The 24,086-nt window shown below is 46.0% G+C and overlaps 1 protein-coding gene across 1 annotated transcript; it reads left to right on the forward strand.

Moving 5' to 3' along the window:
• Positions 1–355: 355 nt before the first annotated feature.
• On the forward strand, positions 356–23,879 carry grin1b (glutamate receptor, ionotropic, N-methyl D-aspartate 1b). The gene is made up of 19 exons (XM_088280847.1): positions 356–584; positions 1,452–1,586; positions 1,677–1,853; positions 5,591–5,688; positions 7,260–7,381; positions 12,104–12,278; positions 12,473–12,623; positions 12,695–12,781; positions 13,537–13,672; positions 13,756–13,883; positions 14,971–15,135; positions 15,212–15,330; positions 15,512–15,624; positions 15,698–15,846; positions 16,167–16,324; positions 16,996–17,157; positions 17,228–17,337; positions 17,439–17,584; positions 17,675–23,879. Exons 1-19 carry the CDS (start codon positions 504–506, stop codon positions 17,738–17,740), a joined length of 2,478 nt encoding a protein of 825 aa, XP_088136973.1. The 5' UTR covers positions 356–503; the 3' UTR covers positions 17,741–23,879.
• Positions 23,880–24,086: the final 207 nt, after the last annotated feature.

A 24,086-nucleotide genomic window follows, 5' to 3' on the forward strand; every position in this document is an offset into this window, starting at 1 on the left:
TTTTCTGCGTTTTATTTGTTTTGTCTCTGTGTGTTTGTGTGCGTGCGTGTGTGTGTTTGTGTTAGGTGCACGTTCATATGTGTTGTCGCTGCGTAGGTCAGAGGTCTTAAATCCTGTTCCTCTGGGCCGCCATCCTGTCCGGTTTTCCGTCTTCCTCAGCTGATTCAAATGATCAGGATCATTGTCCAGCGTCTGCAGACCTTTGCGATGATCTAATCGTTTGAATCAGACGTTGTTTTTGTCCAATTTGCATCATTTGATTCGTGACATGACGACGATGCCAGCGACATGCTTCAGCTAAATTGCGCTCTTTCTGCCCCCCCACAGTGGAGGTGCGCGCGTCACTGCTGCTGCTAGCGCTGCACTGCGGCGCGGTGGCGCTGTGCGGCTGCGAGCCACGCGTGGTCAACGTGGGCGCCGTTTTGAGCCAGAAGCGCTATGAGCAGGTGTTCCGCGACGCGGTGGCGCACGCCAACGGCGCATACGGCCGCGACCGCTTCAAGATGAACGCCATCGCCGTCACGCACAAAGCCAACGCCATCCAGATGGCGCTCTCCGTGTGCGAGGACCTCATCTCCAACCAGGTCAGCCCGTGCGGCCGTCTGCGCCTTCAGAATGAAGCATGCTGTGTGAGTGAACGGGCTCTTAAAGTTGACAGACAGTGGTGATAGCCAATCAGATCACCAGTTGTTTACAATGCGCCTCCTGGCAGGCCTCACGTTGGAGGTGCGAACCTGTCCCGTGATTGGAAGATCACTTGTAAGAGGACAGAGCCAAGCCAGACATTTTTACCCGGCGACTCAAAAATTTTTTCTTGCTTTTTTTTAAGCCACAATGGCCAAAGGAGCTAAAAGTGTGGATTTGATTCCAGTTATAATTGCAAGGCCATTTTCAGGAGAAGCTCTCTCGTGAGCCAAGGTCATGCTTAAGTGTGTGTCTCGATATTATGTCCCCAGCCGTGGTGTCATAAATGACGATGTTATCAGGGGGATTTATTCAAGTCGGACTTCAGCTTTTGGCTGGGATGGAAAAGCTTCACGGCGCTGCCCCAAAAAATGTATGAAAGCTCATGTGGGAATTTCAAGGCCCGGGGGGGGTGTCCTTTTGAGTTTACTGTTCAAAATGTGCAAGGTGTTGTTGAATTGGGAAGCGAATCAGTCTGACATTACTGCCGGAGAATGAAAAGGTCTAATTTCCTCGTCACACGGAAGCAACGAGGGAATTGGCAGAAGGCGGAAATTCAATTTGCTTGCAACGCGCAGCAGTGACGTCATCGCGGCCGAGCTGAGCGCAGCACGCACACACGCGACGAGGTCATCCGCCGCGCAAACGAGGCTAACATGGCGTCCACCGAGACGGCCGTCAGATTAACGGCATCGCGCGCTCGTCTGCATGCGTGGATGACGCACCCGCGCGCAAGCACATGCACTGACGCGGCACTGATGTTTCAGGTGTACGCCATCTTGGTGAGCCACCCGCCTCAGTCCAACGACCACCTGACACCGACGCCCGTGTCCTACACGGCCGGCTTCTACCGTATCCCCGTGGTGGGCCTGACCACACGCATGTCCATCTACTCCGACAAGGTGAGCGAACTCCCCCATCCCACCTCTCCCCCGGCAACGGGCACACGCACGCTCGCCCAAACCGCTAACCCGCCGCCTGTGCGCGTGCAGAGCATCCATCTGTCCTTCCTGCGTACGGTTCCGCCGTACTCGCACCAGGCCAGCGTTTGGTTTGACCTGATGCGAGAATTCCGCTGGAATCACATCATCCTCATCGTCAGCGATGACCATGAAGGACGAGCCGCGCAAAAGAGACTCGAAACCCTCCTGGAGGAGAAGGAGACCAAGGTGAGGCGCTCCACGCACACACACACACATACACACACACACACGCACCCCAGGATACGTGCACATTCTCACACGCACTTTATGAATACACACACACAGGCATAAATTGAGGCACTTTCTGGCGTGTCTTCGTGAGGACGTTCCCATGGCCGACACCAAAGCCCGCGTACCACCGTTCAAACGCGAAAGCATCAAAGTGTGACGCCGTTGCCGTGGCAACGCTTCCCCGCCCTCATAAACACGTCATCCTCATTGTCATCTTCCTCCTGCTGCTTCTTCTTCTTCCTCCTCCTCCTCTTCATGGGGTCATGTGACTGGTGAACTGGGGTCATGTGACAGTGGCCCAGTTAGCTCGCCGCCGACTGCTAGCTACATGCTGTGACAAGAAAAACGCACCGAATGCTGCGCTCAAATGTTGCTTTTCCCATAGCGCTGCCCCTGGGAGAGTGTTTCGTGGTTGTGGGTTTGATCCTCAACTTTTGTGAACGTGCGGAAGTGTCCTCGAGCCGGATACTGAACGTGCAATGTGAGAGGTAAAATGAGGAGAAAAGCGCTCGTCTTTCAGCCACCATGTGATGAATCAATTAACAGTTGTAAGAGGGTGTGCACACTTGCGCAACCACATTTTCTGTTGTGGAGAAACAATTGGAAAGGAAGCTCACAAAAACCGGGCCGCCTTTTTGCGGGTGTAGTTTATTACGAGAGCTGCCGATCAGTCCCCCGCCCTTCTGGCCTCGACTGTCCAGCCTTATTCATAAAATTTGTCAGCCCCCGATCCCCGTCTCTCCCATCCAAAAAAAGTGCCCCTGCGTGACGCCGCCGCGGCAGAGATGCTAACAGTGGAGGTTTATTTAAACATCATGAAGAGACGTGAGACAGCCGCGTGCGTTCAAGCGTGCCCATATTTCCTAATTCTGACTTCACGTAACCGGCGGCTCCCACCTGCTACTGGGGCATACCATTACAAGAGGGGGGGCAGGGGGGGGGGCAATACCTAAATCCCTATAACATTGGGATGTTGGCTAATTTACTGTTCAAATCCACTTACTTTATTATGGTGGGAAGTGTTTCGTCAAACCCAAGTGGGTTAACAGTTTGAGGTGTCCTCCTCCTCCTCTTCCTCTTCTTCTCCGTGAACGTGCCCAATGCAAGTAAGTACACACTTTTGCGATTTTCACGCGTTCTGAGGCAATTTTTGCCCAATTCACAGAGTAGGTTGAGATGAACTTTTGTCGGCCTCGCAACCACATCACACGCACGTGGGCCGGACAAAAATCCACCTCCGGCCTTGTTTTAATGGAACCATTTTTTAAAATTTGACCCCCGCCCCAAAAATGGGTGTCCGGCCGGGCCGGAGGGCCAGACTGTTCCGCCCCTGGGACGGACTGCCCAGCTCTGATTATTAACATTTCGCTTGTGTTGTCGTGCTTCCTTAGTGCGTAAACGTCCAATTTGTTGCACTTGTGCTTTGGTCTTCTCAATTGTGCACACACGGCCGTCCGTGACCTGAGCTGGAAGAAACTGCTCTGTTTTTGTTAGACCGAATGCGGAACACTTTGTGTAAAAACATGAACGTTCATATTTTACGTGATATTGCACTTTCTTTTTTTTACGCTGCCAAAGGGCAGAGGTTTCGCTGGTAAAAATATTTTTGGGGCTTTTTTTTCCTGCAAAGGTTGTGTTTTGGTAGCACTTGATACTTTGCTGTTGACAAACCGGATGAAAATCTGTTTAGTTATGAGTAAGTTGTCAATTATTTTGAATGTGTCACCGCACTCCAAATTGTCCCTCGGTGTGATTGTGAGCATAAATGCGGCGAACGTCTGCGATTGGCTGGCTGGCAATCCCGCCTTCTGGCCCGCGGCAGTCATGTGGAGAAGCGGCTATATAATGGATGGATGGATGCATCTGATGAGAAAGTTGCCCCCTCCAACATGGCCGCCACGCGGTTTCACTTGGCTCCAAGCGTGCTTGCTGGAGAATTGGAACAGCTGGGCGTCACCGCTACAAATGATTTTGCTTATTTTGTTTCGAAGACCCAGTTGAGGTTTGTGCTAAAGTAAGCTAACATTTTCATTCTGTGCTCAATAAAAGTCGAATTTTTCTCAGCCAGTTTCACCCTCTTTGGACTGTGCCTGTAAGAATAACTTAACGTTTAAATTTGTCTCCCATTGTCAACTCATTTGCATATCAAACAAGTGACTGAACACAAAGCGCACACACAGCACCGGTGTCATTGTTTGACAAAATCAAGCCACCCAAAAAATAAATAGAAAGCGCACAACTCATGCTGATGACATTCCACCTGCGTGTCCAATCACGTCATTTGTCAGGTGTGTGTGTGTTTCTCTGGGGGTGGTTTCATGTGTGTGGTCATGTTTATCAGTCTTGATGTGTGGTTGTGCGTGTGTGTGTATTTGTGTGTGTGCGTGCGTATTTCTGGTCAGCATAGATGGGCACTTTATCCTGCTCACTTATTTTCCGGTCCGTCCTCCATCCGCAACCTGGGCACCCTTCCGTCCTTACACGTTCATTATAAAAAGAATTGCCCTCCATCTTTGTTCTTTCAAAGCGCTTCCGACTTTGCATTTACGCCCCCCCCCTCAAGTTATAAAAAAGGAATAAATGAATGCCAGGAGTACATGGGACCAGAAAGGTTCTCCAATTCTTGTTCGAGGGAAGTTAACAGATGAGCTCGGTCGGACCGGTCGCACTGTAAAGATAACTGTATTGATTGCACTTTATCCCTTTGCTCAAATTCAATGCAATTTAAGATGCTTATTTTGGCTCTCAATTGCTTCTTCTCCGAGTGCAAATATTTGAATGCTAGGAATGCTGTACTTAAAGGAAGGGACAAAAAAACGACGTCTGGCTTTGCTTAGTCCGTCCTTCTAATTAAAAAAAGAAAATTTCACCTCCGCCCCAAAAATGGGCGGGGCGTGCTTCGGCCGGCCGGATGGACCGATCTGTCCCAGGGACAGAATGCCCATCCCTGATGCTCAGACTTTATGCGTGTGTGTTTGTGTGCGTGTGTGTGTTATTGTGCGGCGGGCGTGTGTGTGACGTTCTCTCTGTTGTCACATGACCATCAGACTAAAATCAGGAACTATGAAAACATGGAGCAACACGGCTTTGACTTCCGGAGAACGCCTAAGGTAGAACATTATCTAAGGTAGAACGCTTGCATGGTCCAAACGCTGCACGCCGCCCGAACCCGCCCGACTGGCCACTCTCGTCCACCGGCCGAAGCCCCGCCCACCTGATCCAGAGATAGCCCTTATCCTGGAGGCAGCCATCTTTCTTTTGGTTTGTCATGACTTTGGGAATGCAGGACAGACACGCCTACCACCACCACCACCACCACCTTCCAACTTCCCCCACCCCCGTGTAAGGGATGCATGCGGGGTCTAACGGACGCCGCCCACCAGGCGAGACCTCCTACTCCTGTACAAACACCACCCCAAGCCCCCCACCACCTATTGATTCTTTGGTTTTATTTGCGCTCGCTAACATGCACGTCTCTGATTGGTTGGTTGGAGTCTTGCATGTCCACCAGCTTTCACTTCCACTTCCCGCTCCCCATTGGATGCCCACCCTACAATCCCCCCCCCTCCTGCATAATTGATTATTCCTCTTAGTAGTAAGGGGCGAGTGGGAGCATGGTTGGGGTGGGCGCGGCTAATGTGCTAACGTAGCGTGTGCTATGATGTGTTGTGACCTCTTCGTGTGGACTTCAGGCTGAGAAGGTTCTGCTGTTCAGTCCCGACACCAACATGACCGCCCTGCTCATGGACGCCAAAGACCTGGAGGCTCGCGTCATCATCCTCTCTGCCAGGTCAGTTAGCTGAGTGCTTTTAAATGTGCTAATGGCTTACTCGCTGCTTGTCATTGACGCACTTGCTAGCAGGGAAGCAAGCTGCTTGCTAGCTGCTGACTAGTTATGAAAATCTTAGTGGATTTAAAGCACATTTCTGGTGTTTGAAAGGACTCTGGCGGCAGCATTTTCCCTGACTGATTTATTTATTTATTTTTATTTAGACCTGTAAAGACACCACTCCAGTAATCAAGCCTACTGAAAATAAAAGCATATGAACGTGTTTTTCTGAGACAAAAAGCCATTAATTCGAGCTATCTATTTCAGGTGCTAATAGGCAGGTTTAGTAAAGACTTTTAAAAAATTTCAGGTCCGAGTCAATAATCACGCAACTTAATTTGTAGCTTTAGACTCTAAAGCCCCAAAAATGAAAAGGTCAAAGATCAGCGCTCACCCCAACTCTAAAGTTTGGAGTTGAGGTGATCGCTGATCTTTGACCTTTTCATTTTTGGGGCCAAAAACAGTCACTTGTGTCTCTTCTGGATTGCGGCAGAGAAAAATTTGTTTCATCCACTCATTCATTTGGTGAATACACTTACTTGATGAAAGTAAGGGGCGATAGTCATGTGATGACACTCAGATGCAAAGTTGCGGGTCATTTGCATTAGTATGAAAAGCAATGTAGTGATGCTCCACAATTTGAGCAAGAGGCAGCATGTAGATATTAAATGGAAGTGGTCCAAGAATGGACCCTTGTGGAACCCCGCAAGTGATCTTTGTTTGCGCTGAGTCATGACTCATCACTTGAGACAAAGTCTGGCAAGATTAACATGGTGGTTTTTGAAATTGTTATTCAGATGTGTCATTTAAGATTTGAAGAAGTGCCGACTCGGTGCCGTGGTGTGGTCGGAATTCAGACTGAAATGCATTAAAAAGTTTATTTTGCATCATCCAAGTGGAAACTGGTTGGGGGAAAAAAAGCCCCTTTGAATGATTTTCCCAAAAATGAAAGCTTGCTGAAATTGAGCTTTTTCAGAAGTGGTGCAGTTTTTAAGGCCTCGATTGAAGACAATTATTCACTATGAGCGATGCAATCAAAATCATTTTTGGAAAATTGTGAAGGCGGCACATCAGGACGGCATACTTGGGATCTTAACTTCGAAAACCATTTCTTTCCAAGTTCAAGATTAACTGGAGAACAAGATGGAGCAAGAGACGTATTTTTCCATTTACTTCTTGTCTTCTCTATCATATTTTTCTTTTAAATAGGATCACAAAAACGAATCATGCGTTTCCTTTTTCACTTTATAGCAAGTCATGTGACGGAGTTGATTTAAATGGAGTCACATGACATCTCTTTAAAGAGACTATTTTAAAGCGAGTCGCTTGCGTTAGTCGATTTTAAAGTCGATGATTGACAGAATCATGTGACTTAGTTGGGCGGACGGCTAGCTGCCATGTGGCGTTTAATTAGCATCTAAGCTAGCAAGAAATAAGCTGCCTGCCAGCAGCTGCTAACTACCGCATAACAACTTGCCAAGCTAACAAGTGCCTCATTTGTCGTGCATGTGCGTCACATGTTTGTGTGGCAGCGAGGACGAAGCGGCGGGCGTTTACAAGGCGGCCCGAAATCTCAACATGACCGGTTCGGGCTACGTCTGGATCGTCGGAGAGCGAGAAATGAGCGGGAAAGCTTTGACTGAAGCACCGGACGGTATGGAACACGTGGCACTTTTCTTGCGCTTCCTGTCTCCGTTTTGCTTCCATTCAACTTGTTTTCTCGTCCGCTCCGAGATAACATCGAGCTACGTGAGCAAGTGGATGCCGAAGAGCTGCTCGGCTAGCATCGAGCTACATGAGTGAATGTTTGCTAAATAGCTTCTTGTGGATACGTGTGAAAAATGACAAAGATGAATTCATTTACACAAAGTTTCAGATGGGTCTTTTCAAGATGATTCAGTTTTCTGTGACAAATATTGGAAAAGGAGAAAGTTAGTCCTCATGCCAAGTCAACGGGGGTCCAGATTTGTCATCTATCTCGATCCTTTTTTTAATTTTTTTTTTTTTTTTTTTTTTTTTTTAAAGAGCTGCTTTCATTGGAAAGGTTGCCAAACGTGCAAAACATTATTTCTCATGAACTGAGACATTGCAGTCGTTGTTTAAAACGATACAGGAAGTCAATATTGGGATTAGGACTGAATGAGTTTAGGAAAACAAATTTGATTGCGATTTTTAATTTGCGATTTTCTTCACAATGTGCGGCGACAAACGTGACAGAAAAGTAAAAACAATCAAAGCTATTATTGTAATCATGCATAGACACCAAAGAGTTTTTGTGAGGAGAGCAGTTCTTTCCCAAGTTTTTAAAAACTAGTTTCTCTCAAGAATCATTTTGGATTGTAATTAATGTCAATCAAATTATTGTCCTTTAAATAAGATAAATTGATGAAAATATATAATTTGGAGACCTATTATTGGGTTGATCTCAAAACTCTGCGGTGCAAATATTATTGATGAGATGGATAAATATTTAATCATCATGATGACGTCATCCGTTTACGTGTTCCCATCCGAGAGCATCGGATGAATGGCTAATGTAGCCGTCGTCTTTTTTTCTGTCTCGATACGTATTGATGGAAATACAAAATTTCTGTTCATAGCTGCTGGCTCTCCGCCCGAACGCGGTTCGACTCAGACTTGTGTTAAAAGTCGACTGTAGAGCGAAGCACTTATTTGGGTCGAATTTTTATTTCACTTTATCGATTAGCACGCTTGGCGCCTCCTCGTTCGCCACCTCAATTGAAACGCTCCTTTTTGGTAGGTTCGTTTATTTGTCCTCACAGAGGTGATAATCCGCATCACGGAGCTCGTTGCTATTGCCGTGCACAGACTTGCATGAAGTACAAATAAAGTCCGTAGTGCTGCGGCGCCAGATAGCTTGGCGGCGAGCATTCAAGTAGTGGCGAAAGAAATGACTTCCGGAACTATGAGCGACAGGGTTGGTTATCGTTTTTCCCCAAAACATTATTTGATTTCGTCAACAAAAAGGTTTTTTAAATTTTACTTTTCGTTGTTTTGTTCGTTTTCGTTCATGATAATAACTTTGGTCGCAACAAAATCATTGATGGCGTCATTGCTGCCAAAAACAACAAGGCGCCTAAATGTGTTTGGCGAGCATGGCCATTTTAATTTTTCTCGTAGGCTAACCTTAAATTTTAACTGGCGCATCATTTGCCATCTACTCGGGCCTGTGTGTCCAAGCCTCAAATTGACGATGGAGCAGTGACCCCTGTTGAAAAAATGTTACCATAAAACCACATTAGCAGTTAGGCTAGCATGTAGCTACATTAGCAATTGAATAGCAGCTAGCTTAACATGTAGCCACCTTAGCAAGTGGAACGTGGCTAGGCTAGAGTGGAGCCACATTTGCAATTGAATAGCTGCTAGGCTAACATGTAGCCATATTTACAAGTGGATAGCAGCCAAGCTAGCATGTAGCTTCATTAACCAGTGGCTCCTTAGTCACCTGACGCAAGGGAAAAGTTGTTATATAATAATAGTAGCAGGCAGTTGCAGCTGTGATGTGGGAAGATAATGTCTAATTAGCTTCTTTTTGGCACTGCGTGGTCTCTCTGCTTTGATGTTTTTTGCCGGTTGAAGGTTCAAACATGCTCTTCATGTTTGAATGCGTCAATCATGTCGCGCGTGCGTGTGCCTTTCACTGTTCTAACATCTTTTGTTTGTGTCATCTTTAGCTTCTTTCTCCTCACCGCCTCCTGTCTGCCTGTTGTCGTGTTACGCCGGCGAGGGCGGGGGCCCCAAAACAGTGAACCCCCCCCCCCCCATTTATCGCGTGGGCTACGCTGCAATGGGAGCGAACAAAAGCATATTCCCCCCCAAAAAATAATTTGAGCCCTCCTTACTCGCACCTCGACATAGGAGCGACACGATTTATGAGTTGGTTGCGATATCTCATCGCTTTGGCTTGCGAGCAAAGCTTTGCGAACGCGAGCCAACTTAGTAGCTGGTCTCCACCGTCGCGGCTCACCTATTTTCTGGGTGTGGTCATGTGATGCTGGCAAGCTGAGTCCGCCCTTAACTTGTGATGTCATCTTCAGTCGACAGCAAGTGTGGCAAACTGCCCCCCCTCGAGATGGATCAAATCAGGTGGCTTTTTGCTGCTTCATATTCATATTCCACCAAGGCATTATTTATTCGAAAGACGCAACATATCGCAAAAGTCAATTTCGACCTTTAAGTGCCGACGCGTGCTTGCTTCAAACTGTTCATGTGACATTCCCAGTTCAAGTTTACACGCAAAACTGAAGTCAATTCAACTTTTTGATTTTATTGATCAAAAGTGTTGGTCCATTTTGTCGAAGCCAAGTCACAAAGTGCAAAAAAAACAAACAAAAAAAAAACACACTAGGCGGGCGAGTGGAAATGAGCAGAGATGTTTTGTGGGCGGTTCACTGTTTAATGTGTGCTGGTGGGCGGGTGGACTTCTTGCGTTGCCACGGCAACTGTGATGATGGTGATGTCATTGTCTAAACAAACGCTGGTAAGATGACGCCGACGCTTCTCATTTTTGCCATTGGTCGGGCCAGGCCACGCCCACTTGGACGTGGTCCAAGTCAATAACACGCACGGCGCGCGCACGCGTCCATGAGTTGACGACTCGCTCGCACGGAACATGTTGACGTGTCGTCAACTCACTGACACGCAAAGTCCTCTCGTGTTGAAAAGTTGTCAAGTGATGACACGTGGACACACATGACAACTCGTCTGGTGTTGTCGCGTAACTTGTCAGCGACTTGTCATGTGACAACTATTCGACATTTTTTTTTTTTTTTTTTTTAAGCCACGTGGGAATGAGTTGCCACGTCAAAAAAAGTTTCACTTGTCAGCGAGCTGTCGCGTGTCAAGAATGATTCGTGGTTACGTGGCAACTGAACAAGCGAACAAGTTGTCAAGTCGTGGTCAAGTGTTGTCACGTATGAAAGAGTCGTCACGTGTCAGCAATTTGTGTCATGCATGGACACACGTGTCATTAAGTTGTCATGCGTTGCCTTGTGAGTGTCAGTGAGTTGTCACGTCAACATGTGGTCATGTGCCAACACGTTATCACGTGTCGGCAAGTCGTACTGTGACAACTTATTGAGTTGTCACGTGCCGCCATGTCATCACGCGTCATCATGTGTCATGTCACGCATCGCTCCGTGTCGTCACGGCAATACGTGGTCACGCGAGGTGTGTCGCAGAGATGCGACGTATGAAGGCGTGTCACCGTTTGCATGTGCTGAACGTGTCTTGACAAGGAAGGCCTGACTTCACCTTCGGGCTGCCACGATTAGTCGACTAATCACGACGACTGTGTTAGTTTGTGGCTGGCATTTTAGATTTAGTTTTAGTTTTAGTCTTTTGGACGAAAATGCTTTGTTCATTCATGCAACATACTATTTTATAGTGCCAACGAAAATGTTTAAAGAAGCATGTTCCTCCTAATATTTCCCCCAAAAATAAAAAATTCCCGTTGCATTGATTTACGACTAGTGAAGAAAAAGAAATCGTTTTGGATAACGGTTGAATTAAAAGCAAGTTTTTTTAGTTTTTGCCGTTTCCTAATTCACTAACGTCTTCTGATTTCACGACTTCTTACATTTTGGAGAAAAAAAAGCCCAAGAAGCCCTGACAAAGTATTTGTATTTGTGGATATTTTGGGTGTATTTGTGCAACTCTCAGAGTGTCTAGTTTTGGTTTCATTTTACAATTGCAAAAACTTTGACAATTTGCAAAACTTCAATTTAAGCTGCACCATCATTTAGAAAAATCTCCAAAATGCTGCCACAAGCTGCAAAGTTGGATGTTGTATTATCTTATTGTGTACATATCTCTTCAACTCATCGCGACTACTCTGTGATTAGTCGACTAGCAAAATAATGGTTTGTGGCAGCCCTACTTCACATTACAAGCTTGCCTTTTTGTTTTTTCAAACTCGCCCCCCGTGAATTGGAGCTCATGAGTGACTGGTCCCAGAGAATTTTTTTTTTTTTTTCGAAGCAGCATGCTTTTTGTGACTGAAGCACATGGGAGAATATGACCGATTGTGAGCCAGGTTTAACACGTGCTTTCTTTGGGGGAACGCTAGCACCGTTTGCCAGCTTTCGTGGCATTTACACGATTAACAATGCCAACAGTATTAGGCAATTTTAACGTCTCTTATTGCATTTGTGCGACTGGTGAAGACAAATTTGTTGAGCTTTTTAATTAACAAGTGACTGTGGACTCCCAGCATGCATTTTTGGTGCCTAGAGTGTCTGGAGCTGTAATTAAGGACATGGGTGTAATTAGCATGTGCGGGCGCGCGTGCTTTATGAGGACACGGTGTGTGTGTGCGTGTAACCCATGTGTGTGTGTGCGTGTGCGTGGCGGTTAGGCCTGCTGGGTCTGCAGCTGATTAACGGTAAGAATGAGTCGGCGCACATCATGGACGCCGTGGGAGTGGTGGCGCAGTCCCTGCACGAGCTTCTGGACAAAGAGAACATCACGGAACCTCCCCGGGGGTGTGTGGGTAACACCAACATCTGGAGGACCGGACCTCTCTTTAAAAGGTGCGCCGCAACATGGCCATGTCCATTTCAAGGTTGTTGTAATTTACTGAAACAAAATAACAAAAACAAATGAGAGAAAAAAAAATATTATATATATATATATATATATATATCTATATATCTATATCCCGGTTTGATATTGCACCCTACTTGAATATATTTTGTTGACCTCATCATTTGGACCTGGTCGTCAGGGTGCTGATGTCATCAAAGTACGCCGATGGCTTGACCGGTCGCATCGAGTTCAATGATGACGGCGACCGGCGCTTCGCCACTTACAACATCATCAACTACCAGCAGAAGTCCGGAAGACTCGTACAGGTCGGAATCTTCAATGGATCGCAGGTAAGCGCGCACACACGTCATTACGCGAAATGAGACATGATCACGTGCATGTTCATGCAATTGCCTGCCAGGTGGTGATGAACCCGCAGAGGAAGATCATCTGGCCTGGTGGGGAAACGGAAAAGCCAGTCGGCTACCAAATGTCAACCAAACTCAAGGTTTGCCAAACATTGACCGTGCCAGCGTGCTAATGTGTAAACATGTAGTCATGTGCTAACATGCTAATGTGGTCCCATGCTCATATGCTAATGTTTTATACTCATCTGCTGAAGGGCTACTTTCCTCAAGTAATTGTCAGCTAATATATCCATCTAATATGTTTACGTACCAACTTATTCATGTGCTAATGTTCTCACGTGATTATTTTCTAATGTACTGATATTATTGATAGACCGATAGGCTTTTTTTTCAGGGCCGATACCAATTATTAGTAGTCATAGTCATAACTGATGTCATTTGAAGCCGATATTCATTTCTAGAAGAAAGGGGTCAAAAATGACAGAAATAAAAACTTTACTTACTTTATTAAACAACTCTAGTGATTTACATGTTGAAGCTTTATTTTTTTCATCTTAGAAATCAGATTGACGTTTATAAAAATTTGGCCAAAGTCTGTCGCTTTACCTTCCTCTGCTCGCAGGATCTCTCCCGTAGTGTGTGACCCAAGCTGAAAAAGCAAACGTGAAGCTTACTGCTGATTGGCTGTAACCAATCAGATGGCGCTGTGGGCGTCCCAAAATAAACCAGCTTTTAATTTATCCGCCTTTAAAAAAAAAAAAAAACAGTTGTCGATAATGGGCAAAATACCAGATATCGGCCCGGATGATAATCGGTCTATCACTAACTGATAATCGAATGCATGAACGCACTAATGTTTCAATGTGCTAACATGCTAATGCACGTGCGCGTGCAGATCGTGACCATCCACCAGGAGCCGTTTGTGTACGTGAAGCCCACAAAAGCGGACGGAACGTGTAAGGAGGAATACACGGTCAACGGAGTCCTCATCAAGAAGGTTATCTGTACTGGGCCCAACGGAACCATCCCAGGTCAGACGCGCACGTGCACGCACACGCACACGCACATATCAACGTGTATGACACAGAGCGCGCATGCTATCGGCATGTTTCAGGTCAGCCGACGGTTCCTCAGTGTTGTTACGGCTTCTGCATCGACCTCCTCATCAAGTTGGCCATGAGCATGAACTTCACATACGAGGTTCACCTGGTGGCAGATGGGAAGTTTGGAACACAAGAGAGGGTAAGAAGCGGCTCTGCCACGCATACATTGGCGCTTTCACATCATGCATCTCTTTTGTACATGACGTACACATCTTTACAAACATGCATAATGCATGCTAACATATACTATACTTGATTCTGTTGTGTGTGCGCTCGCTCGTGTCTGAACTCGGGCTGCCAAGATGAGTCGACTAATTGCGACAATTTATTTGAAATGTTGTGCCATTGCCGTAAGTCACCTAAGAATGAAATACAATACAATTTTATTTATATCGCGCATTTCACAACAGCTGGAGCTGTAACAAAGCGCTTACCATGTGCCGTCATATAAATTACACACAAATTAAAACACATCGACACATTTACAAGACATCGGTCATTAGAATATGCTAATTGACGGTGTCCAGCCTAATCTTTAAAGCATACATGGGCAAACTACGGTCAGGGGCCACATGTGGCCCATTAAACGTTTTAATCCGGCCCACTGAATTTGAAAAGAATTAAATGAATGAACCTGTAATTCTGATGTGTCCCCACTAGGAGGCACACTCTGACAGATATTTTGTTGTAATGCTTTTGTGCATTTTCATTTCAAATTAAAGCATGGTTTTCTATATATCTCATGGGGGGGGGGTTTCTACGATGAGGTGAGGTTGCCAAAACACTCCATCCTGCTGCTCCTGGTCCGGCCACTCAGTCAAATTTTAGAACCCATAGTGACCCACGAATGAAAATGTTTGCCCACCCTGCCTTTAAAGTTTTTTTTTTCCCATTCCCAAGTGCACAGCACATTTGAATGTGGGCGACAAATTCGGCATATTAGAGAAGCAAAACAGATTGACTATTAATGAGTTTGCATGTGTGGCTTTTCTCCGGGTACTCCGGTTTCCTCCCGCGTTCCAAAAACATGCACGTTATGTTGATCAGATGCTTTGAAATTGTCTTCAGGTGTGATTGTGAGTGCGATTGGTTGTATGTCTTGACCGGTCCAAGCTGTAGCCCATAGAAAGCACGCTGGTGAGGAGACGCGGCTCAGATAACGAGCCACGTTAAGAATGTCGAAAGAGGCGTGGCCCGGCTGCGCCTTGACTTTTCGTGTGCGTTAGGTGAACAACAGCAACAAGAAGGAGTGGAACGGCATGATGGGCGAGCTCCTGGGGGGTCTGGCCGACATGATCGTGGCCCCCCTCACCATCAACAACGAGCGCGCTCAGTACATCGAGTTCTCCAAGCCCTTCAAGTACCAGGGACTCACCATCCTCGTCAAGAAGGTAGGGAGCTGACTGTTCGGCCCGTCGTCGCCATGACAACGACGACAACGATCGGCCGTGCCTTGTGTGAGCGCAGGAAATCCCTCGCAGCACGCTGGACTCGTTCATGCAACCTTTCCAGAGCACCTTGTGGCTCCTTGTCGGCCTGTCGGTCCACGTGGTGGCAGTGATGCTCTACCTATTAGACCGATTCAGGTAGGAAACAAAAATCATATCGCCATCTCCATTATTATCAGCGTTGCTTCGGAGACGAAAGAAACGTTAGAGGAAAAATTGCAAAACAATTAACTCCCATTTCAACACCTGAAGAAAAATATCAACGCAAGGACGGCTAAGAAATATCCAGTGCACATCTTTGGTTTTTTTTCGCATGCAGCCCATTCGGAAGGTTCAAAGTGAACAGCGAAGAAGAAGAAGAAGACGCCCTCACCTTGTCCTCGGCCATGTGGTTCTCCTGGGGAGTCCTCCTCAATTCCGGGATCGGAGAAGGTGAGCCCGGCGTGGCGTGTTGTCGGCAAGCGTGTCAGAGGCGTGTCTGAAGTTTGCGTGCTCCCTCCTGCAGGAGCCCCGAGGAGTTTTTCGGCGAGGATTCTAGGAATGGTGTGGGCGGGCTTTGCCATGATCATCGTGGCGTCGTACACGGCCAACCTGGCCGCCTTCCTGGTGCTGGACCGGCCTGAGGAGCGCATCACTGGCATCAACGACCCCAGGGTCAGTGCACGAAGACGCGGACACATGAACGCACCGTCGTCTTTATTGTCCTCATCTCCATTCTCGACGTCGTCCGCTCGTGGAGTCGTCGTCCCGCCAAGCCTTCATCATATTCATCATCATCGCGCCCCCCTCCACATCGTCGTCATCATCACATGTTCATCATCATGTCCCGTCATGGCCACGCCAGGGTAACGTTTGACATTTTTTAATTTTTCATGCGTGTGCACGTGAACATGTTTTATGGCTTTTGTCTGGGCGTTTGCGTGGTTGGCCAGTTTTTTTTTGGTTTGACATTGGCTTCTCCAACCGCCCGCCAGCTGCGAAACCCGTCGGACAAGTTCATCTACGCGACGGTCAAGCAGAGTTCAGTGGACATTTACTTCCGGCGTCAAGTGGAGTTGAGCACCATGTACCGGCACATGGAGAAGCACAACTACGAGAGCGCCGCCGAAGCCATCCAGGCTGTCCGAGACAAGTGAGTAGAAAAAAAGAAAACACAATGACATAATCAAAGCGGAGCCATTCTGCAATTTTTTCATCATGAGCTCTCGCTTGAGGCCCGAGTGAACGAGGCATCTTCACAATTTGCGCCCACTGGAACGACGTGAATATATGGAGCAAAGTGAGTGCTGTGTGCAGGATGTTAATTGTAGTCCAAAAAAATACGCGGCCTTCTGGGCAGCCACTTCACACATTGTACGCTGAACTTTGAGTTCAAGGACATGACAAGATTTCAAAGATTTTTATACACGCGCTGCTTGATCCAGTTTGGGAAGATTACAGGGATGGACAAAAAAACGCTTCCAGCCTTGATGAGTCCGTCCGTCGTTTAAAAAAAAAAAAAAAAAAAACTTCTCGCCCGTCCGTGGGACGGAACACCCATCTCTGGAAAACAAATATGTCGTACTTGAGAAAATAGGAAAGCGAACTTTTCTTGGGGATCATGTCAGCAATTTTTTCGTTTTTGGGAGATTTCGCCATCCGAGGACTCGTTTGGACGTCAGTGGTGGGACGCACACTTGAGGCGTGTGGTGACCACCCAAAACTGTCCAGTCTTCATGTCACATGTCCAAAAAAATCTTTCTGCGTGTTTGCCAGCCAAGCAAAAAGTTGAATCTGAAGCGTTTTGTGGCTTCTGTCCGCTAGCAAGCTGCACGCCTTCATCTGGGACAGCGCCGTGCTGGAGTTTGAAGCCTCGCAGAAATGCGACTTGGTGACCACCGGGGAGCTTTTCTTCCGCTCGGGCTTTGGCATCGGCATGCGGAAGGACAGCCCCTGGAAGCAGAACGTGTCGCTCGCCATCCTCAGGTTAGCCGGAGCCCGCCCACCGTCGTGGCCATCTCGCCCGCAAGCTAACAATCTGGTCTGCGGCTCTTAGTTCCCACGAGAACGGCTTCATGGAGGACCTGGACAAGACGTGGGTTCGCTACCAGGAGTGCGACTCCAGGAGCAACGCGCCCGCCACTCTCACCTTTGAGAACATGGCAGGTGGGCAGCGGCGCGGCGCGGCGCGGCGTGGCGTAGCACCTTGTGCCTCTTGTAGCACTTCACGTCCATCTTCTCTGGTGGTTCTTCTCGCCGCTGTTCAGGCGTGTTCATGCTGGTGGCGGGAGGCATCGTGGCGGGCATCTTCCTCATCTTCATCGAGATCGCCTACAAGCGCCACAAGGACGCCCGCAGGAAGCAGATGCAGTTGGCGTTTGCCGCCGTCAACGTCTGGAGGAAGAACCTGCAGGTGAGGATGTCCGCCGTCACATGACTTCAATGGCCAGGACCACCATGATGATGATGATGATGACGTCGCGTGTCCTTCCTCTCTGTGTAGCCGTACCCGACCGACATCACCGGACAGATCAACCTTTCGGATCCCTCCGTCAGCACCGTGGTCTGAATTCTGCAGCCACGCCCACTGCCGCATGCACACGCAACCCCAACACACACGTACACGGCACACACGTGCACACGCCAGTAAGTGATTTGATTTTTGCCAGCGCAAGTGTTTCTTTCCTGGTCATTTGTCAGGTGGGCGGAGCCAGTGGAACCGGAAGTACACTCCCCTCTGAATAATGATCACACTATTCCGATAAGTTTGTAGGTCGCGCTGTCGTATGTCGTCGATGTGAAACACCAGCAGGACGTTTGTAAATAATTTCAAATGGTTCGTTGAGCAATATAGCAAAATATCAACACCAGTTGTTAGCTTTAGGACACCCACGAGGCTCCGCCCCTTAACACTCCCATGGCATGCTGGGATTGATGATGTCATCAGACTTGTATTATGATGTCACTCCGTCTACCTCCACCGGCCACTCAACACACAGTTCGTCAAATGTGAAAACCTTGGCTGCTTTTTGGTTTTCATTTGCTAGCTTGATGTAGCATTTTCACTAAGCGGCTAATGTTAGCCAGTTTAGCGTGTTACGCTGACTGAGACCTCGTGCGCTACCGGTGCGTACGTGCACAAAAACGTGGCGGATGCATTTTTCCACGGCCGCCTTCCAGATGTTTAAAATTTTTGAATGCTTTCGAGACGTTGGCGAGTCATTGAGGTGATGCTGAGCAGTGACGGCACGTGGACGTTTCCAGCACTATTAAAATAAAAAAAAAAAAGGATAAGTTCATGAAATGACTGCCGCGGCCCTCGAAGTCTCCGGCGCTCAATCGATTCCCACCAAAATATTTGTGGAAATTGATATAAATACATGAATCATAGCCTGGAAATATTTGAACGTGAGTCACAATATTTGTTGTGGTTCATATCATCCAAAGTATTGCACGTTTGTGACTGCGAAATGAGCGCCGGTCAGTGACTGACTGCGAGCTCCGTCTTTTACTTCAAGAGGCACAGCGCGGTCCCTCGAAAGTAATCCTGCAATAATTCTAAAGTAAACAAAATCAATCAAGGTGCCTCAAACACAAAAAAGGTTGTCGGTACTCGATGTGGTCGACTTGCTAGATGCGATCTGAGTCGTCCGGTGGCCGGCGCACCCGCTGATGACGTCACGATTTTTACAGTATTTTCCGGACTATAAAGTGCACCCGCATATAAGCCGCAGCAGCTCCTTTTGGAGAAAAAAAAACAAACAAACAAAAAAATATATATACAAGCCGCACCAGACTACAAGCCGCAGTTTTCTCTGTTGAAAAAAATGAGTTGTTTACTGCACATATAGAACGATTTTGTACTGTGAATGCACATAAAGGTACATAAACAGATTCTTAAAACAGTGCCTTTTAACACGGCAACAACTTTGCTAATTAAAACAGAACAGACCCAAGAGAAAAAAAAAATCAAGATTTATTTGGCGTATTTTCGGAAATATAGAGTGCCCCTAAAGCCGAAAAAAAATCCACAGAAAAGCCTCACCGTTGTATTAACTGCATGGTTCAAAATCTAGGAAAAAAGAAGCGGTTTATAGTCCGGAAAATACGGTAATTTATTTTTGGAATACATTTCTTTGCCTCCATGTTTGCTGTGTTTGTGTATTCTGAGTTACTAAATAATTTACTGCTCCTTTTCGCAAGGATCATCCTTCAATGTCGAAGACGTCACGTCAATGTTCCGTTGCTCCGGGAATCAGATTGTGGTTAAGGGTCAGAGGGAAAACATGGAATTGTTTTATTAAGAAATATTTCACACCATATACAGACATTATTTCTACAATCTTGCAGCCCAAGTAAACCACGGCATTGTTGCCAGTTTGGCAGGAGAAGCAAACAGAAACCGCTTCTTTTGAATAGGCGGAAGTGACGTAGGAGCCAATGTGACAGCTAATTTATTTTTTTTATTTAGAGAATCGAAATATGCAAATAGAACAGCCAGGGGTAAAAAAGGAGACAAATAAATATTTTTGAAAAAATATGTGCTTAAAGTGTGACATCATCGGCAGGCGCGCAGGCCACCGAAAGACCTCGAACACGTCGTGCAAGCCGAACACATCTCGCCCTGACGGCGGAACAACGCTGTCACAAAACAAAGCAAGCCAATCCAACTTTATTTCTCGAGTGTCTTTCCCAACAGCTGGAGCTGTAATAAAGCGCTTTCCAGAATATAAATTAGCAGGAAATTAGAACACAAATTAAAAGACACAGACAATGGATATCATAGAAGAGCAGAACAGCAACCGTCTCATGTTGAGTTGAAAGCTAGAGAATAAAAATGTCTTCAAACGAGTTTTAATATGATTGCAATGGCAAAGAATTACGCCGTATCTTCTAAACATAATGATGACAAACAAGTGAGCGACCAAGAGGAAAACCAAAAGATGGCATATGCCATGTTTTTTTTTTTTTGGTATGTTTTTTTTTTTCCTTTCCTCTATACAAGTCGCTCCCCCAGACATCGATGAGTCTGTTCCAAAGCGAGAGTTTGGTAACAATCTCTGTCGGCGCGCGTACCGGGCCTTTCGTGTGAAGCCAACATGGACGCACGCTAATCGACTTTTTCAACTTGAACCAGTGACCATGTCAAATATTCTTTCTCTGCCACATGTAGCATTTTCACTTAGCAGTACGTTAGCATGTTTTGTTCAGATGTGCCGTCTGGTCCAAAATACTCGCTAATGCTACGCGAGCAAATATTAGCCAACACGCCGCGTGCGGCTAATGCCGTATGATTCTTATGCGCACTTTTTGTCGTTGACTGGATTGAAGATGAATGAAACGATGTTTTTTTTTCTAATGCTAATTGTGCTAATGAAGCGTATGGCTAACGTGTAGTGATGTCAACAAAGGTTTTCAAGGCAAGACGACATCGCCATGCACTTCTTTCTTTGATGACGACGTTTAATGTTGACTTCTTGCATCAAATTGTAGCTTCTTTTTGTTTTCCACCTCAGCTAACGTGGCGCTTCCTCCTCATGCTAGCTGGACTTTTATTGTGAAAAGACGTCAACGTCGCAGTCTTTTCTCCTTCATAGTGATGCACCGATGCCATATTGTTTGTCTGCACTTGAACTGCTCTGATAGTCGCCCGTTATATGCAAACTGCACTGTACTATCCAAGATGTGAATTGACACGGCAGTTAAAGTTAACAACAAGGTGAAACATCGAACAAAGGGAAGGACAAGCATTGCACGTTGAACCACACATACACAAGAGTCCTCTGTTGGTAGACCAGCGTCGGTGCGCTCGGCATACAAAAACAAAAAAAACGGCGTAACTTAATTTTCGTGAGTCTCGTCCAGCATGTTTGCGATCGCGTCACGCCGCGCCTCTCTTGGCACCGAGTCGCCTTGCCCCGACTCGTGCGAGAACTTGGGAACAGAAAGTAGGAACGGCTGCGAATATCATTTTGGTGCCAATGCAATGGTCTCGTTTGGCACGTTTGTGGATTCCGGAGACGCGCTACACCACACTGCCGTCTGTGCAAATTTGGTGATACGAGATTTTCCACTTCAAAGCATGTGGAACTGTGCACTGGTGTCCTCCGATTGGCTGCATTGCAGTGGTGGGCAAGCAAGCACATCATCCACAAGGGAGATCTTGGACTTTTTCCGGTTAGGGTGCGCTTGTACCACCCTACTTGAAATGACAACGTGAGGAGCTCGCTTCAATTGAGCGGGAGGCGGCTCCCACCATCCCACAACTGCGCACCCCCACCTCTTACGCCCACTTCTACCTGTCTTTGAAAATACCGCAAGAACGAAAGCTCCACCCACTCGCACAGCTGGGACACACTTTGTGCATCTTGCACGAGAATCAGGCCCTTATTATTCCAAAAGCACAGCTTTGTCTCCTCCATCTTATTGCTAACATACAATGCAAAGCGCTATAGACGGCTAACAAATTGCATGGATGACACGGCGTAAACCTTCAAATGGCGAATATTTCAACACATTAGCACTGCAACATATCATTAGCCGAGTAGAGTCCCATTTTAAGGAAAACAATAAAAAACATGACAAATTCAGCAAGAGTGAACCTCCGTGTCTGAGATTCAACATACACCAAGAAGCACATTTCCATTTTCGATAGCTATTTGGCAATTCTAGGATCACAATGTACAGAAACGATTATTTCTATCATAACAAAACTCACGGGCACATTTTATTTTTCGACTGCGAGAAACACGCTAGCATAGTGCAGCTTTGCCCTCACGTTCTTTGTCTTTCCATCCAATGTATTGCATCTGCATGCGTGAGTCACACTGCCCCCTGGTGGCCAAGGCCAACACAAGAGAATCAACAGCGAAGCGGTTCCCGTAATGGATGGATGATATGATGCGTCTCCATACAAGGCCTCCTAACCCTTCCGCGCAAAGCGATATATCGCTTTTTAAAAATTTTTATTATTTTTAACGATACGATGAAGGCGATTTCAATACGATATTTTTGATACAGTAACGGCTACTCTGTAAATAAACTTACACCAATTAAAGCTAACTGCAAATAAGCAGTTGTTTTTTTTTTCCCGTGGACTATTTTAAAACCAACTCAGCTTCACTGATTTCAAAATGTAAAGAGAAAACATTGATATCAGAACAAGCTAGTCCTCTTTTGAGACACCAACTTAGCTTATGATCAGAATAAGTTGGTCCTTTTTATGCATTAGACCGTCAATGTAAACGAACCCTTTTGATAAAATGCTTCGCATATCTGAACAATATTCAACATTCACTTTTGTGCTACCATTTTCACATTTTTAAATGAACGTGCTGCTGTGATTAGAACAATTTTGCCAAAGGCTTGCAGATTCTTTTTCAAAAAGAGCAGCTCTTCAATTTGAACTAAACATTTATTTTGTTAATTATATCCATTCAACCCAAGTTGATTTGTTGGCCACTCACTAGGACATTGAAAAGGTCAAACATTAAAAAAAATAATAAATAATTCAAAAATCTCGCCGCCAGACAAGACTGTTAGCAACTCCGCCAAGTTGGAATTCTTTGAAAAAAATCAACTTTCAAGTGGTGGGAAATCAAGTAGTTCTCCATGCTCTCAAACACTATGGGCGTGTCCCTGCCAAAACCACACCCCACTCAACTGACGATGACTGGAACAACCTTGAAATGAAAATGCTATGCTACTTGGCTTAACGGCTTGTTAGAGCCACAATTGATCACACTTTTCCAGACAGCGACCACAAGGCGCTCTAAACCACCACGCTCGCACAAAGCTGTAGTAGGCATACTGGCTGTCAATTTGGAAAAATGCTACCCTTCTTGCTCTTCGGGTTTTCTCCATGACACGCGCACACTCATGGCTGACAACGAGGCACTCAAAAGCGTTCGTGCCAGCGGAACATCCGAAAGGAAGACGGGTGCCTGCTTTAGCTAGCTAGCTAACCGCATGTGGCAATTGTGCGTGCTAACTGTTGACGTGAAGTTGCTAACTAGTTGGGGAGGGATGACCCAAGCCGCACTTGAAAGTGTGTGATGCGGCACCTTTATTTCGGGGAAAAAACTCTTCAGGGGAGTACGCAAATATACAATAAGTAAAAATGGTATCAACAAGCCCTTTTGACCTGGTTTAAACCTAGATGTGGACCAATTTTTTATCTGGTTTAAACCTAGACCTGGACCAACTTTCAACTTGATCGAGCAGGTTGAGCTCCAAAAGATTAGGAGGGCTGTTTGGTTAGCTTCTTCAATAGAAAGATGAACGCATTTATTTACAAGATGGATTCATATGATATGATGATTCTGTATGTTGCGAGTTTTTCTCCTTTTGCAAAAATGTCTTTTTAAAAGCTACGCCAGCGACATTTCCCATTTTTTTTTGCGAATACTAATTAATGTAGCAACACGTTAGCCTATAGCTCAGTGGCGTCAGGAAACAAGAACAGCAACCTGCAGCAAATGTTCGCACTAGCACGCTAATGTTATGTGCCGTCTTTGTGTGATGTCATATGCTGTGAAAGATGCGGCGCTACACTAACATACAAAACGTTGGTCTAAAGTTTTTTTTTTTTTTTTATACTTCCTGTCTTAAAGTGTGCAAAATGACTGTAAATGAATTTTGTTCATGTGAAAATCAAAGTTTAAACAGTCATGTTGATGTCAAAATAAAACTTTGTGACCATCCCAAAATCATGTTGTTTCTGATGTTGTTTATGTTTTTGACTGTTTGCTCACTCTGTCAACAAAAAGCCAATTTGACCTTGAAAGCCAAATTTTGTGTCGGCATCTTAATTTTGGCAAAGTTTTATAATCACTGTGTAATTTTTTCCAAATCAATGACTACATTTGATTAGATTTATGATATTGTTGTTTTATCTGGATGATGTAAGATGTAAA

This window comes from Idiotropiscis lumnitzeri, chromosome 1 (genome assembly GCF_059441095.1).
Source record: "Idiotropiscis lumnitzeri isolate Australia: NSW breed Sydney's pygmy pipehorse chromosome 1, RoL_Ilum_1.0, whole genome shotgun sequence".
Classification (NCBI taxonomy): domain Eukaryota; kingdom Metazoa; phylum Chordata; class Actinopteri; order Syngnathiformes; family Syngnathidae; genus Idiotropiscis; species Idiotropiscis lumnitzeri.